The following is a 16,905-nucleotide window of genomic DNA, read 5'->3' as shown; positions in this document are numbered from 1 at the left end:
TTGATATATAAGTGGCTATGGTATCTTAGGCAAGTCATTGTCTCTGGGCCCTAGTTTTCTCATGTGAAACATGCTCTCTGATTCATTTCAGAAAGATTTCAGTAGACAGCTATTTTTTTTTAGTTAAAAAATTTTTAATACCAAAAACATTTTTTATTGGAGTATAGCCGATTAACAATGTTGTGGTAGTATTAGGTGAACAGTGAAGGGACTCACCTGTACATAAACATGTATCCCTTCTTCCCCAAGCCTCCTTCCCATCCAGGCTGGCACGCAGCATTGAGCAGAGTTCCATGTGCTATACAATAGGTCTTTGTTGGTTATCCATTTTAAATATAGCAGTGTGTACATGACCTTCCCAAAGTCCCTAACTATCCCTTCCCTGGCAACCATAAGTTCATTTTCTAAGTCTATGAGTCTCTTTCTGTTTTATAAGTAAGTTCATTTGTATCATTTCTTTTTATATTCCACATAAAAGAGATGTCATATGGTATTTCTGCATCTCTGTCTGACTTACTTCACTCAGTAGGACACTGTCTAGGTTCATCTATGTTGCTGCAAATGACATTATTTCATTCTTTTTAATGGACAGCCATTTCTTAAATCAGATTTCAGAGCTATCACTTTTACCTGATAAAGAACCTGTGATTAACTTACCCAAGGCAGTGGGTCCAGGGAGCAGATCTGGTTCCTCTATGAATCCCCAGAGTGAAATTTGATTGACCTGTCCCCAGAACTTCCATATTGATTTTGATGAGGTGGCATATTTAAGAATTACCGTCTGGGGACATAGGCCCCATTGGAAATACCATCAAACTTATCATTAAAAGAAAAAAGAGTCTCAGAAATAGGTTTTTGTGACTGTGCTGTTACTTCAAATGACATAGCCACACTGTTATTGAAGTTTTAGTTTTAATTTCTGGTGTGGGGGAAAGGCTGAAAAAGTCTTAGATTATAGTTGTTGCTATTGTTCAGTTGCCAAGTCGCGTCTGACTCTTTGCGACCCCATGGACTTAGATTATAGACTAGACTATAAACAGTCCACTATGATAGACTGGCTTTGTTGAGGTTGGGAATAAAAAGAAACATCTGATTTGAGAGGAGGTCATGCTTACTTTCATGCTTTTCCTTAACTCGCCCCAGAAGACAACCCCAAAGCAAGAATGTTCATCTCAGTCGTATTCCATGGAGCATTCCAGCGGCCAAAATCAGGGATAAGATGACCACAGTTTCCGTGGCAAATGAGAGAGTGTCTGATAGAATGAGTAACTTCTGAAATGCCGCCTCCAATCGTAGCCAGCACATCGGAACCTGCTCAATAGTCTCTTCGGTTATATAACATTAATCAGATTATGCTACCGGGGCCATGTATTAAATTTTAACTGGTCACAGATACATTCTGTTAATACTTCACAGATCCACAGAGTGCCAGGTAGTTTTGGGGCTTTATTGAGCGAATTGGTGATGATATAGGACTTGATGAGGCTCAGACAAAAATACTTTCCTTAGATTTTATTGGAGGGTTGCAGGCATCCTGCAAGTATTTCTTACAAAGTAAACTAAAAAATTGAAGACCGTAGTTTGTTTGTTTGTTTGTTTTTTAATCTGTAGTACCGAATAGTTGATTTCTGGCCATGAACCAGTTAGGACAGAGATTTTTTTGAAAGCTCTGGAAGCTTTTCAGTTTCCAGTGACAGGCGATGCAAGCACTCTGTTTTTAATTGGACCCTTCTTTAAGTCAGGAACTGAAATGTTATCATGCAAATCTCTCCTGAGTTGCATGGAAACTAATAAAATCACGAAGGTTTCTATTTGTACTCTATGAACACAGACTGTAATGAAACTGAAACAGCTATCTCCAGGGATGATGCTATTTAAATGCTAGGCAAGGCTTGACAGCAGTTTTAATGGTGAAAAGCCTGCCAGAGAGCGCTCCCATTCTCTCCTCCCCGCCCCACCAGTGCCTGTTCACCCCTGCCCCTCTTTGCTTCCTGGCCTTGGAGAGCTTCGCTCAGAACAGAGACCTGTCATTGTTAGTACATCCTGTCTACCGCCTGTTGTAGAAAACAGCACCTGTTCTCAAAACATTCTCTCTTTGTCTTATCTCTCCCTCCTCAGACATTACATTGATCTCCACGCTCACCAGTGCTTTTGTTTTGCTGTCTTTCTGTGTGAACTGGGGTAACTGGCTTTTTAGGGAAAAATTTTAAGAAACTTTTTAAAGTAGTTACTATGGCATCAAGCACTCCTTTAAAATTCCTTATGTTTATTATGTTGCTTAAACCTCAGAACAACCCTGTGGCGTGAACATTTTTTAAAAATTAATTAATTTATTTTTGGCTGCTCCAGGTCTTGGTTCCTGCATGCAGGCTTTCTCTAGCTGTGATGTGCCAGCTTCTCACACGTGGAGAGCACAACCTCTAGGCATGAGGGCTCAGTAGTTGTGGCTTAGTACCCCGCAGCATGTGGATCGAACCCATGTCTCCTGCATTGGCAGGTGGATTCTTAAGCACTGGACCACCAGGGAAGTCCTGGAGTGAACATTTTTATGATTCCCAGTTTGCAAATTAGAAGACGAGGCATAAAGAATGTAATTTTCTGTTTCTTTTTTGGATAACAGACTTCGAGCATTTGTGTGTCTGGCAGTTTCTCAGCTCTTTATATATAAATTTAATCCTCGCCACAACCCAGTGACAGAGGCGGCATCCTCATCGTCACTTTACAGGTTAGGAAACAGAGACGTGGAGAGGTGGAGTGACTTGCTCAGGGCCACACAGTAGTGAGGGCCACGCCAGGTGTAAATGCAGGCAGTGGGCAGTGGATCCCATGTGTCTAACCCCTGCACTGTCCACCTACAGTCACTGCTCCTGGGCACTGCTCAGCTCATCCCTGCCACATGTTGAAGGAAACTTTGAAGACCTAGGACTGATGAGAGGATATAGTATGTAGAGAGTCAGGCATCATCCTTAGATAAGATGTGGGATTCCCTTGGACAAGTTCAGAAAACTCTATACTTTCTGGATAGAAATGAACCTTATGGGTTAGCTAGTCCTTTGACTCTCTCCTTGTCTTGGTTTCCCTTGCTGGTCAGTGGGTTCATCACCTTTTCTCTACCCAGCAGGCAGGTGTGCTGTGGGCAGTTGTGCAGGTTGCTCACTGCACAACTGTAGGGCTGCTGTGACATTCACATCAAATAATACAAGACTACACATTATGGAATAGGGCACATATACCATATCCCTGTGATGACGTGTAGGTGGAGGCATCAAATACATATTGGGGCATTTTTCTGATTATGAGCCTTCCTGGAAGTTTTGGATAAAAACATAGTTTTAGTATTAACACATATAGAGAAGCTATTAGGAGTAGGATGCAGAATTCAAATGTATTTTTAAAAATCTTGAGAAACGGGCAGAAACAGAGGTACAGATGTAGAGAGCGGACTTGTGGACACAGAGGGGAAGGATAGGGTGGGATGAATTGAGAGGGTGGCGTTGACGTGGATACACTGTGCTCTGCATAGTTGCTCAGTTGTGTCCAACTCTTTGCAACCCCATAGACAGTAGCCCGCCAGCCTCCTCTGTCCATGAGGAGTCTCCAGGCAAGAATACTGGAGTGGGTTGCCGTGCCCTCCTCCCGGGGAGCTTCCCAACCCAGGGATCGAACCCAGGTCTCCCGCATTGTGGGCAGATTCTTTGCCATCTGAACTACTGGGGAAGCCCAAGAATACTGGAGTGGGTAGCCTATCCCTTCTCCAGCGGATCTTCCCAACCAGGAGTCGAACCGGGGTCTCCTGCATGGCAGGCGGGTTCTTTACCAGCTGAGCTACCAGGGAGTGTCAACTAGACAGCTCGTGGGAAGCTGCCCTGGAGCATAGGAAGCTCAGCTCAGTGCTCGGCCGTGGCCTAGAGGAGTGCGGTGGGGCAGGGGAGGGGGCAGGCTCAGGAGGCGGGGGTCTGTGTATACTGATTTACACAGTTGTTCAGCAGGAACCATCGCAACATTGTAAAGCAATTTTACTCCAATTAAAAAATAAATTGAAAAAACAAAAGCAAACCCTGGAGAGTTATGTGTGGGAAGGGCAGGGGCACTCCTTCAGGAGTGTGTGGAGAAGTGAGATAGTTTGACACCCACCAGCAGAGGCTTCTCTGTAGACTCTGAACCAAGCATCCTGATGTGGAATGATGCCCTACATGCTATTTGCTCATATCTCAAGCTCTGCAACTGTGTTATTAAAAGAATGGAAATTCTATGAAAAGCAAATAAATATCTCTGAGTTCCCTGGCCTGCTATAAATAAAGTGCATTTCAAATGTCGGTGGGCCAGAGAATTTAATCTGCACGCTCAGAAGGAGGTAGTGGTAACTTATTCAGTGGCTGTGAATCTTCCCTTGCCTTGGAAAGATTGATCCCTTGCCCCCTTCACTTCCATGGCCTGAAAATACATTATTGTATCACATTATGGATTTCTTTCTAGACCATTGGGCATTGTGGCCTTGTGCCTGACAAACCCCATGCACAGAATATTTGGTAGCAGATATGAATGGGTCAGTCCACGGATCTTTATCAGTGTGGCCGTCCTTCTTCCAGGGATGCAGGGTGTGTAAGACATAATTTCCTCCCTGGCAACACTGGTAGCCACATTGCATGGTTCTGGGGTACCATTTCCATCACAATCATGAATGATGCCCCTGGAATTGTGCACTGTGCAACCCACACGTCCATACGTGTGACTCTTCTAGGCATCTGGCTGAGTGAGTATAATACAAGTGAAGTTAAAAGTGCAGCATTTAGGTCCATAATTCTTAAAGGCCAAACAAGTAAGAGAAACGTTAAGAACCTGAGAGTCCAAAAAGGTGGACAGCACTGAGAATTGGTCGGAGTGGGGGTGGCCAGAGAGAGTCCACTGGGGATGAGGGGTTGTGAAAGTGGACCCAGCCTTCCCATCCCTAGGCCTGGCCTCCAGGACAGGCTGTTTCCGTGACTTCTGAGCGCTGTGACTTAGGAGGCCTCCTGTGCTTGTTCATAGCATGAGCTTTGGAGAAGGGTGAAAGCTTGGGTGCCTGCCCATGTGGGTCCATGGGCAAGGGATAACAGGACCCCGAGGATTTGGAAAAGTCCTCTGTTGCTAGCTGCGCTATTTTTAGCTCCCTCCCACAGCCTCTGCTGTCTCCAGGTGTTTGTCAGCAGGGCATCCTGTGCCTGGACGGAAAATGGTTGTGGGAGCTCAGGCCGGCCGGCTAGGCTGAAGAGTCTTGCTTCCAGGCCTGGTGGCCGGGCCGGCAGGCTGCGACGGGGATGGTTGCGTAACTAGCCTTTCCGCTGGTCACAGTGCCACTGGTTCTGGGTGAGGAGGTCAAGCCAGAGTAAACAGGTCCACAGTCCACACTCCTCCCCACCCCCAGCGTGTTGGGCACACTCATGGGCCTGGTGATGGGCTGGTATGGGCAGGAGCTGCTTTGCTCTAGAGCTCTTTGACCGAGGCTGCAGAGTGCCCAGGCCTGGGCCACCTGCCTGGACTGGGGAAGGTGGAGATGGCCCGGCCCCATCCATGGCTAGTCCAGATGTGGTAGAAGGCTGGGCAGTGACCTCAGAAATGGTCTACTCCTTCCCTCCCTACCCTCCACGCTGCCTCCCACATCCTTCAAGGCTGGCTCATGTGCTGGGAAGGTCACCTTCTTGGGAAGCCTTCTCTGCCCGCCTGAGTCAAGGCTGTCTTTCCACTGTTACCCCCACCTTGTCCTCCCTATCCTGTGTGAGCATCATCCCTCGAATTCTCCCTGTGGACAGGGCTGGTGGTTTTCCTTTCTTTGAACTCCTGTGCCTCCTCCAGGTGGTCCTAGGGAGTGGGCAGCAGGTGTTAACTAATCAATAATAGTGTGGCAGCTTGTCTTCAGAGAAGCTCCCAGTAAGCCATGAGTCTCATGTTCAAACTCTTAGGTAGTGCCCTCCGCCCCAACTTTGAAACAGGGCTGGCTCTGTGACTTGCTTGTAATCAGTAGAATGTGGTGGGAATGGTTTTGCTTCTTCCAGGACATGGTCAGAAGCACCTTGCAGCTTCCCTCTTGGCTTCCTGGAGCATGGGCTCAGGAGAGGCCATGAGCCTGACTCGGGATCATATAGAGAAGCCTGACTACCATGAGAACTCCATGATGTGAGAAGAGCAGGTCTCTTGGAGAGGCCCGAGGATGTGCTGCTGTGTGGAGGGAGAGAGACTCTCCAGGGAGCACCAAGGCACCAGACATGGTGAGCAGAGTCGATCTTGGAAGTGGATCGTCCAGCTCCAGCTGACATGAATCAGAGCTGAGCCAGCCAGCTCATCCTCCCTGAATTCCTGACTTATCAATCATAAATAAAATAAAGTGATTATTTCAAGCCACTGCATTTTGAGGTAATTTTTTATCATAGAACTAGATGACTGGAACACATAACTATTAAAGGGTGATCGTTCCACAAACTCTGACTTTTGCCCTCTCTCTGGGTTGCTCTTAGATTTCTTCCCAAGCTCACTGTACCCAGCCATAGAGGACTTCCTTCACTTTGCTAAACTTTCAGTTTCTATATCCCTGGGCCTTCACAAACGCCATCCACTCTATTTGGAATTCTCTTTCCTTGACCTCCCTCTCCTGTTTGTCTAGTGATGTGCTGGTAAATGTTTAACCTCTAGGAAGAAAGCCTCACAACTTTTAGCATTTGTCAATACATTTGTGGCATTTGTCAGTTTGTAAATATTCCCACCATGGCGGATTCCAAGATAATCAGCCTGATGGCACAGAATAGGAGGCAGGTATGTTATCCATATTATGCGTATGTGGAGACTGAAGCTCAGAGAGGTTTACTTCCCTCCATAAATCACGGGCAGGCGCGGATTCTGGTCTGCTTGGCCTCAGAGACCATGGTCTTTCCACTGCCCTCCACTATTTTCGTGAAGGACTTGGAGCCCATCGTGACACAGAGAGGGTAACACTGCTGCTGGGCTGTCCTCTTTCTTCTAGGCTAGTGGTTCTTCCATTGCTTCTGTTGAGTTACTGCTGGTTCTTCCTCATGCTTTCCACACTAACTAGTCACAGATACTAATTTTTCTCTTGGACCATATTACTCTGTCTAGATTCTTTGGTCATGGAAGCATTGAACTAAGAGGGGCCTGTGAGTTCATCTTGAGGCTTGATTAATTCTGTGTATAAGACTAGGTTTGCTGCTGTAATGAGCAGCCCCAACATATTGAGGGCTTAATATAGAAGTGTATGTATTGTTCATATAAAGTACCATTGATAGTGTGTGTGGGGTTTTGGGGGTTGGGGTAAGGGACTTGTTCCAAGCAACCATTCAGGGTTGGTTCCTTTTTTCTACCTCCCCTGGCCCCACCCCACCCCCTGCAACACATGCCACAGCTTGTGGGATCCTAGTTCCCTGACCGGGTATTGAACCTGGGTACTCAACCCTGAAGGTGTGGCATCCTAACCACTGGACTGCCAAGGAATTCCCAGGGTTGGCTACGTATGCCTGTGGATCTGCCATTTCAACAGGGGCCCCGAAGGTCTCTGCTGAATCCTCCGCACCCATCTGACAGATATGGAATGAGAAGTAGGGATCATGAGGTGTGGTTTTGTGAAAGTGATCCTGGAAATCATTCCCATTGCTTCTGCCCACACGGTCCATTGGTCAGAATTTTCACATGGTACCTTAACTGGAAGGCAGCCTGGGATATGTAGTGTTCCCAAGAGGAGTAAGGAGTGGATTTGCAGAACACCCAGTTGGCAGACGGGGCTCCAGAGTGACACAGGGTGAGGGTGTTTGCCGTCCGCAGCTGGTTCTGCCATGACTAACGATAACCATGATCCAGTAACCACTCTGGGTCTTAGTACTGAGCATTAATACTCAGTGTTAAGATGGAATATTCAGAATATAAATACTGAATATTAACACAGGGTGCTACTAGGTATCACGCACGCTATTGAGCACTTTACCTGCTTTTTCTCACGTGATCCTCTCAAAAAGCCCGTGTTGTAGATGTTACTATCATCATCCTCATTTTGTAGCTGAACAGACGCTGTGGCTTGCTGTGGGTATAGCATGGGCCCAAGGGATGTCACTTAGGAAGTAGCAGGATCTGATCCAAACTCAAAATACTCTGGCTTCAGAGTGTTAAGTCTTAGCCACTTCCTCCACTGCTCTGGGGTTCCCTCAGCTCTCCTCATTCTTGTCCTCAGTCTTGTCTTATAAGTTATTCTGCTTCTTAAACACCTTCAGGAACAAATGGACCAAGGGGTTTAAATGCCTCCTCCCTCCAGCTTCCAAAGAGAACAAAAGAGAAGGCCATCTCGACTGTCACCAGGGAACACTGACCTTTATTCTCCACCAGAGTAAGGGGTGGTGAATTGCGGGGTAGGGGGAGGGCCTCTGCCCTCCCTCTGATGTGAAAGGACTGTCTTCTCAGCTCTCTCCTGCTTTGAGTATTATTAATACCTTGATGGGGCTCTTTGACTGGAATATCAAAAGCAGAAGGGGAATGGATGGCAGCGGCTGCTTCCCCGGTCCCTTGGCTCTCTTGCTGCCCCATGGCGAAATGGGGCAGGAAATGGCATTTCCCTTTGGCCCATTCCATCCAGTTCAGATGTCATGTTTAGCAGAGGGAGTCCAAAAGTTCACTGCTGAGACAACAAGGGATCAAACATGAGGAAACGTGAGTGACGTGGCTGCTCTTTTAAAACTCAATGGGCCATAACACACGTGTCCACCTGGGCACCATCTCTCATTCCAGTTAGCTTGGTGTAGTTTGCAATAGCATGCCATCTGGAGCCAGACTTCATGGGCTCAAATCATAGTTTTGCTCCTTGCAGACTTAGAGATCTTTTGTAAATTGCCTAAACTCTCAGAGCCTTAGTTAGGTTACCTGGAAAGTGGGACTAGTAATAGTAGTCACTTTATGGGGTTGTTGGGAGGATAATGTATGTTAATTACTTAAGAGTAGCATCTGGTACAGGTGCTACATAATTGTTGGTTAACATTGTTAGTTCACTTTGGTCGCCTTTGGGAGACTGACTGTTCCTAACATGGGCTGTTACAATCACTTCCTAGGTGGTAACTCCATTTTCCAGAGGGATGGCTGGCATCCCTGTACTCGTGTTGGAATGTAGTATAACTGAAGTCTAGGACTGTATGCTGTCCATCTTTGCACCTGAATGTCCTATGCAAAAGTTGCCTGAAATATCATCCCCATGTTGAGGACTCCAAAATGACAGGGTCTTTTTTATGTTTATCTCCATTTCCTTAGCAACCTACACTGGTGTCCAGCATCACAAAATTCTTCTCGAATAAATGCAGGACTGAAAGAGCAAATGATTTCATCCTTACTTGGAAAGAAGGTCTCTCCTTGGGAACAGGCTGGTGATAGCATCGGTGCATTCTTTTGAGTGTTGCTGGGGTGACATCTCTCAGCATTTGAAAGTCAATTTGATTTTAGAAAACTGTCCAAGGGAGTTTGCAGGCAAGTATAATGAATAAGAGAGGAAGCCAATGTGGGTAAGGTATTTCTGGTCCCCTAAATGTGTAATTATGATTGCACAGAAGAATCTGAAAGTTCTGAGTGGTGTGTAAATTACCTCTGTAGGTGATTTCCAAAGAAAAGTTCTAGAAATGCTTTGAGTATTGGCAGGATTGGAGCCAATGTGTCATTCCCCTCCAGCCTCCCCACCACCGTGGGGAAGCACACGTTTTGAATATTAACTTGGTCTCTTTAAATGTAGCCTTGGATTTGGACAAAGACGGGCTTGGGTCTCAGCTCTACTTTGCACTAGTGCTGTAGCTGTGGACGGTTAACCTCGGCAAGCTCACTCTCTTCTGCAGTAAAATGTGAATACTGAGAATACTTGCCATGTAGGGTCTTTTGTGCAGGTTAAATGAGATGATCACCTTGAGCTCTTAGCGCCTTCTAGGTGCTTAACAGATGGCTCGTGTTATGATGAGATGGAGTGTTACTTCGACCCTTCTCCTCCATCAGTAGCCCTGGATGAGAATGCCAGGAAGACGAGGAGGAAGAGACCCTTTGAGGGAGCATGGTATCTAGCCTCCAGCAGTGAGTACCAAATGAGAGTTGGATGAGACAGTTTTGTGGGTCTCTGGTGCTTTTGTAAGGATTTGGCTTTGGCTGTAAGTGTTCTGCCCTGCACCACCCCCTCCCCTTCCTCAACCCCAGACAGATGGACATCATAGCAAAAGGGAAGAAAGAGATGGAAGGTGTCGGAAGGCCCAGAAGGTGCTTCTTCCAGAAGGCTGAGGGTCTGCGAAGAGGCTGTTGAGTCTGGTGGGCCCATCTCTCTTCTGTCCTGGGCAGCCTTCTCATCCTGTGAATGCTCTCAGGGGCCCAGTGAGCTGAGAATGGACAGGAGATTTTGGGGGCTGTAAGGGCCAGGAAGGCCCTTCTCCAGCCTCAGCTTCCTTGCTGGGGTTACTTCTTATTTTTCTTTTTTTGAAAGTTAATATTTATTGGAATATAGTTGCTTTAGAGTGTTGTGTTAGTTCCTACTGTAGAGCAAAGTGAATGAGCCACATATACACATGTATCCCTTCTTTTGGGGGTTTCCTTCCCGTTAGGTCCCCACAGAGCATTGAGGAGAGTTCCCTGTGCTGCCCTGTAGATTCTCATCGGTTATCTTTTCATACATAGAGTCAATAGTATATGTATGTTAATCCCAATCTCCCAGTTCATCCCACTCCCCTCCCCACTTGGCATCAATATGCTTCTTCTCTATGGCTGTGTCTCTATTTCTGCTTTACAAATAGAATCATCTGTACCATTTTTTGTAGATTCTGTATATATGCTTTAATATATGATATTTCTCTGTTTCTGACTTAAACCAGGTTTACCTCTTCTTTGAGTTTCTTCCATTGAGGAACATATGTTACTGATGCATTGAGGCAGGTCAGGTGCCTGATATAAGGTTTATGTAACATCTAGTATTTGTCCTCGGACTTTTTCCTCCACTGGGGATTATGTGTTCTGAAGCATCAAAAACATCCTCTGTACACCGAGCTCCTCCAGGAAGACTTCTGGATCGTCTTTCTTTCCCCCTTCCACCCCCTCTTAGCTCAAGTTGGTTCTGCCACAGTCCATCAGTTAAGCAAATAGTTTGTTCCCTGGCAACTTGTCTTCTGTTGGGCTGGGCTCTGAAGGGGATCCAAAGGTATTCCTTGTGGTGGTGCTTCCTTGGGGGAACCCACAGTAGATTTGGGGCTGAGTGAGAGACAGACATGGGCGCTTTTTCCTCCGCTTATGCGGTGAGATGGGGAGGGCCTGGGATTTGGGCTCCAGCACCTGGGCGCAGCTCTTGCCTTCCGCGCTGATGGGCTGTGGTCCTGGGCACAGTTGCTTTCCCTAAACCTTCGCTTCCTTGGCTTGTAAGATGAAGACCTTGGAGAAAGTTCTACCCAGCATGTGAGAACTAGTCAGTTGATAGTGGCCACCATGTTTATTGTGGATCCAGGTGGAATGATGTCATTTGGCCAAAGCAGATACATTCAAGCCCACCATCAAGTCACCCTACACAAACTGCTGAGTTAGGTCCAGGATGGAGACCAGCCCCGGAGAATTACACATTGCTTCACTTGTCTGGCTCTCTGGCTAGATTGTAAGCTCCTAACTCAGGATCACTCAGGATTTGGCAGGTGCTGGGCTGTGGACTTCACTTCCCTCTGTATCCCCAGAACCAAGTATGCAACCTGATACAAAGTGGGCACTTGGTGAAATTTGGTTAATGAATGAACACAGGGGCATTCAATAGACTCTTGCTGATGAATTGACTAATAGTCCACACTGGTTACATTTATATTTTGGGCACTGAATCTCTTTGTTGTCTGCGGCTTCTTGAGCACTGAGGGTATTTAATTACCCCTTGAAGCTGAGGTTGAACCTTTCAGGACACCCTCACCAGGACGAGACCCGGCACACATCCAGGCCCCGGGCGGTGGCAGGGTGTGGGTGCAAAGGAAGCCTCTCCCCACCCCACTTTCCGGTGGCTTGGCCTGGGGTCCTGAAGTGTCTCACGCCCGACTTCCCCAGAAGAAAGGGCATTTTGTGTGTTCTGTGTGTCTAAGTGTCAGGCAGCGGCTTCTCTCCTACAGACAGTCTTTGCTTATGTTTGCTAAAATGACAAATTCGTCCATTTCTCCACCCCACCGCCCCCCGGCCCCATCTCTTTCTTTCATTCCCTGTGTGAAGGGACCTCTGTCAGGCCAGCCACCAGCTCTGGCGAGATGAGCCAAGTTCCTCATCACACTATGCCGAACAGAATTACCACAAATTGGACTGAGAAAGCAATTTTAGCTTGAACACAAACATCCTGCCAGAGAACACAGAGATTATAATTTTTGTTGCACGCGGGGAGTGACAGAACAGAGGAGAGCTGAAGCATCCATTTATGCGAATTAGGCCCTAGGTGAGCGCTGAGACTGCTGCGTGAGCGGGCCTGTAGCCTGAACCACTTCCCTGAAGGGATCCACATTCAGTTGGCCCGAATGCTCCCATGGGCTTCCTGATGTACTGTGACCCCACTGGGTCTGATTTTAGATGAAAGCACTGTTTGGGAGCCTGATTGGCTTTGAGTTCTGTGAGTAGGCAGAGCATGTATTGGGGAGACCCACAGAGCACCCCAGGTAGGGCTGCTCGGTTTCAGTCCACCAGGGTTTATTGGGCTCCTGGGAAGTTTTAAACCCTGTACTGTGACTGGGAGAAGGTTGGGGCACAGGACCTGCTGCTTCTTGAGAGCTTAAAATGCGTTGCCTTCTGAGCTGGCTGCCTCGCATCTTTGTTGTTGTTCAGTCACTAAGTTGTGTCCAACTCTTTGCGACCCCATGGCTTGCAGCGTGCCAGGCTTCCCTGTCCATCACTGTCTCCTAGAGTTTGCTCAAACTCATGTCCATTGAGTTGGGGATGCCATCCAACCATCTCATCCTCTGTTCCCATCTTCTCCTCCTGCCCTCAATCTTACCTAGCATTAGGGTCTTTTCCCATGAGTCAGCTCTGCACATCAGGTGACCAAAGAATTAGAGCTTCAGTATCAGTCCTTCCAATGAGTATTCAGAACTGATTTCCTTTAGGATTGACTGGTTTGATCTCCTTACTGTCCAAGGAACTCTCAAGAGTCTTCTCCAGCACGACAGTTTGAAAGCATCAATTCTTTGGTGCTCAGGCTTCTTTATGTTCCAACTCTCACATCTGTACATGGCTACTTGCATCTTAGCTGATAAAATTCTCACAGCAGCCCTGAAGGGCAGGTGCTGTTCAGGAGCTGAGACTCAGAGAGGTTAATTCACCCCTCTGGGGTCACACAGATGTCCCTGGAGCTGGAAGACACCGGCCTTGAGAGCTTCCAGTCCTGTTGTGTGGGACAGAGTTCCAGACCGTTTGAAATGTATTCCCACAATAAACAATTACTGTAAGCCTTTGCCTGGTGCAGTGGATCCAGAAATGAATCAGCCCCAGGTTTGTCTTACTGGGAGCAAACAGCCTCTAGAGGACTCTTCACTTTCATTGTTTTGTTTGGGGCCAGGAGCTATGTCAGAGATATGTGCTGGGCAAGGTGAGGAGGCAGGGACTTATTCTCAGTGGTGAGAGAGGAAGGCTGTCCTCACTAGAATGTCACATTTGAAACATGCCTTGAAGGATGAGAATCAATCTGCCAATCTTTTAACTTTCACTTTTAAAATTGAGGTCTAAATACACACAGGGCACACACAGATCTTAAATATCGAGGTGGGTGAATTTTTAGTTACGTATATATCTGTGTAACCACCAGTTTCTGGAAGCAAGAACCCCTCCTCACGTTCTGTGTTCAGGTAGAAAGACGAGAAGCCGACCGTGAATTCCTCTGAGGAATTCAGAGGAAATGGAGCTCGTTGATCCTTCTCAAATCTGGTTTCCATCATAAGGGGACGGAAGATGAATATTCATGGATCTTGATCTCTTTTTGCATCATTTACATTTTGCTTTCTCTGGATTTGTGGCTTCCCACCTGCCCCTGGGTTCTGAAGAATAATTGTTTCATGCATCACATTCTTACTGCATTGGGAGGAGAAGAGGGGAGAAGAAAAGAAATTAGGGGAAGGGAAATTGACTAGACTCCTTGAATAGTTTAGCCAGCTTTGTGCACATGTTTTAGGATGTGCTGTCTCTGGCCACATTCACGGAATATGTGCCTTGTCTTTGGCATTTGTGGTAATAAGACCTGCTGCTGAGCCCTGAAGTATGGTTTCCTTCATATGTTCTTGGATGTGATATGTTTGGATCTGGCCCTTGTGTGGGAGCAGAGGGAGCCAGGAGTAGAAAGCCACTGAGACTCCCATCTTCTTCCTTGACCACTTTAAGCTTTTACTGTAGAATCACTTAAATCATGTAAGGAGGCAAATGTATGCTTGACTGTTTTGCAGACTTTGATCCCCTCTGTTGGATTATGGTAATGTGCCTTTTTCTTCTCTCATCCTCCTCCCCCTGCTCACCTGGTCCTGTCACCCCAGGAGTGCTTGTGTGCACTCATTTTAGCATCTTTGGTGCAGTTGTCTGTGGTTTGCCATCACAGGGACATGGAATTTGATTATAAGGTGATAAGCTGATATCTAGTTATAAGCCAGTAGTATTCATCTCTAGATGTCTGGATGAACATTGACCCTGGTGAATAGTATAAAATAAGTTTCGAAAAAAAATCACAGTAGCTCACACTTTTGAGAACTTGCTATGTGCCAGACCCAGAATGAAGGACTTTATGTAGCTCAATCAGTTATGAGGCTTTTGATGGCAAGTAGCAGAAATGCTAATTTTACAGAAATGCTTAAACATTTAAGGGACTTCATTGGCTCACAGAATCAGGTGAAGTGTGATCCAGGGGTTCAATGATGTCTCCAAGGATTCAGTTTCTTCCTGTCTCTCTAGTCTACTTTCTCTGCAAGTGGCCTGATCTTGAGGTTGCTTTGCCTCTGGTTTTCAAGAAGGCTGCCACAGCTCCAGAGGATCCGTGCTGTTATGTTCATGCATGGCAGAAAATAAAGCATCTTTGCTCTAGCATGCCTTGCACAGGTCCTGAGGGTCAATCTAATTGGATAGGCTGAGGCCAGGTGGTATAGTCAGAGTCCTCAGAACCTTAAAGATCCCTGCATGGAAAATAGGGTAAGAAAAGGGGAAGATGCAAGAAAGGGGAAGATGGACACTTGGAAAGCTGTCAACCAAAGTCCCCTACATATCAAGGTCAGACTTAATTTTTACAACACTCTGTCAAGGTTGGCACAGTTATTACCCCCATTTACAGAGGAGGATGAGGAGGAGGTACAGAGAGGCCAAGTAATTTTTCTGAGTTCACACAGCTTGTGGCTCAAATGAGGAGATGAGTTTGGATAGTCTGACTCTGAGCCTGCAATTCTGACCACTCCATGGCAGTTTTCAATGGCACAGTGGTAAAGAATCCACCTCACAATGCAGGAGATGTGGGTTTGATCCCTGGGTCGGGAAGATCCCCTGGAGAAGGAAATGGCATTCCACTCCAGTATTCTTGCCTAGAAAATCCCATGGACAGAGGAGCCTGGTGGGCTGGCGTCCATGGGTTCACAAAGAGTCAGACACCACTGAACATGCATGCCCATTTCTTTGTTTAACTGAGATAAAATTCAGCCTTTTAAAGTGTACAATTTCAGTACTAGTATATTTGCACAGTTGAGCATACATCACCATCATCTAATTACAGGACAGTCTCATCCCTCCGAAAGGAAGCCCTGAACCCGCTAGGCAGTCACTCTCCATTTCCCCTCCTCCCAGCCTCTGGCTAATCTACTTTCTATCTCTGTGGATGGGCCTAATCTGGACTTTTCATATAAACAGAATCCCATAACATGTGGCCTTTGTGTCTGGCTCTTTCACTTAACCAGCGAGCTGTTTTTGACTTGGATCTGCTATGCTTGACCTCAAGATTCTCCATTCCTGTCTTAACTGTCATATGGGCAGGGCTGCTGGCTGGCTGGAGAAGAAAGAGGTTCTGTGCAAGAAAGAGAGAGGGAGAAAGAGACAGAGAGACGAAGACTCCACTGATGGGCTGTTTACTTTTTGGGGAGAGGTTTGTATCCCAGTATCTTCCAGATCTGGACATTCTGCCTTCTCAAGCACCCACATGCACCAGGCGGTGTTTGAAGTCCTGGGAGGACAGGAAGGAAGAAGGCTGGGTTGGGAGCAGGGACAGGTAGATAACAATCAATCAATAAATGAATTATTTCCAGCGGTACACTGGAGAAAACTGGGGGATGGATCAAGGGTGCTCGAGGGGCTCCCTCGGTCAGTGGCCAGAGAAGGCCTGTCTGAGGAGGTGTCATTGAACTGAGATCAGCTTGAGGACAGAGGTGCCCGGGCAGAATTTGGGGGAAGAACATGCTCCAGGCTGAGGAGCAGGTGGCGTGGGGCCCAAGGGTGGGACTCGGTGGTGTCCACTAGTTGGAGATGGTTATCTCTGCCACCTTGTTTCTGCTTTCCCTAGTGGTTCCTCCCTCATAGGGACCACATTCTACTCTCATCCTCTGCTCTGGAAGGGTTTGGCCACTGCCTGAAGGTCCTGGTGAGAGTCTTTCCTGAAGGCTTTGGTGTCTGGGGCTTTATCTCTTTTTGTGTTCTGAGACTTGAGCTGAGACTTCCTCTTATTTCTGATTTAGTCTTGAATGTACCAATCAGCTGCTTTTATTTTATTTTTTTAAAAGAATGTGATTATTCCAAGACTTTCATGCTCTTTATCTTTAAACATGCTGTCGACCAAATCCTTGGACTGTGGTCCTAGTCTAGGTGAATGCCCAATGTCACTCACCCCTGGGAGCTCCGTAGACTAGTTGGTTGAGTCCTGTCTGTCAGTGAGTGTAGATGGAGGGGAAGATGAGGCTCCTG

General features: G+C 46.8%; 1 protein-coding gene across 32 annotated transcripts in view; it reads left to right on the top strand.

The window, feature by feature from the left end:
* Nucleotides 1–16,905, top strand: part of KCNMA1 (potassium calcium-activated channel subfamily M alpha 1) — a 752,676-nt gene that overhangs the window by 13,099 nt on the left and 722,672 nt on the right. Inside the window, exon 2 of one of the 32 annotated variants that reach the window (XM_070470911.1) lies at nt 6,033–6,378. The exons of the other annotated variants lie outside the window; for them this stretch is intronic. Coding sequence (XP_070327012.1) covers nt 6,033–6,101 — 69 coding nt within the window. The 3' untranslated portion in view covers nt 6,102–6,378. Of the gene's footprint in view, nt 1–6,032; nt 6,379–16,905 lie in introns of those variants that run through there. 32 annotated transcript variants of the gene reach the window in all.

This window comes from Odocoileus virginianus, chromosome 7 (genome assembly GCF_023699985.2).
Source record: "Odocoileus virginianus isolate 20LAN1187 ecotype Illinois chromosome 7, Ovbor_1.2, whole genome shotgun sequence".
NCBI classification, from domain to species: Eukaryota; Metazoa; Chordata; class Mammalia; order Artiodactyla; family Cervidae; genus Odocoileus; species Odocoileus virginianus.
The sequence above is the reverse complement of the archived record's forward strand: the minus strand, read 5'-3'. Positions and strand labels throughout refer to the sequence as shown.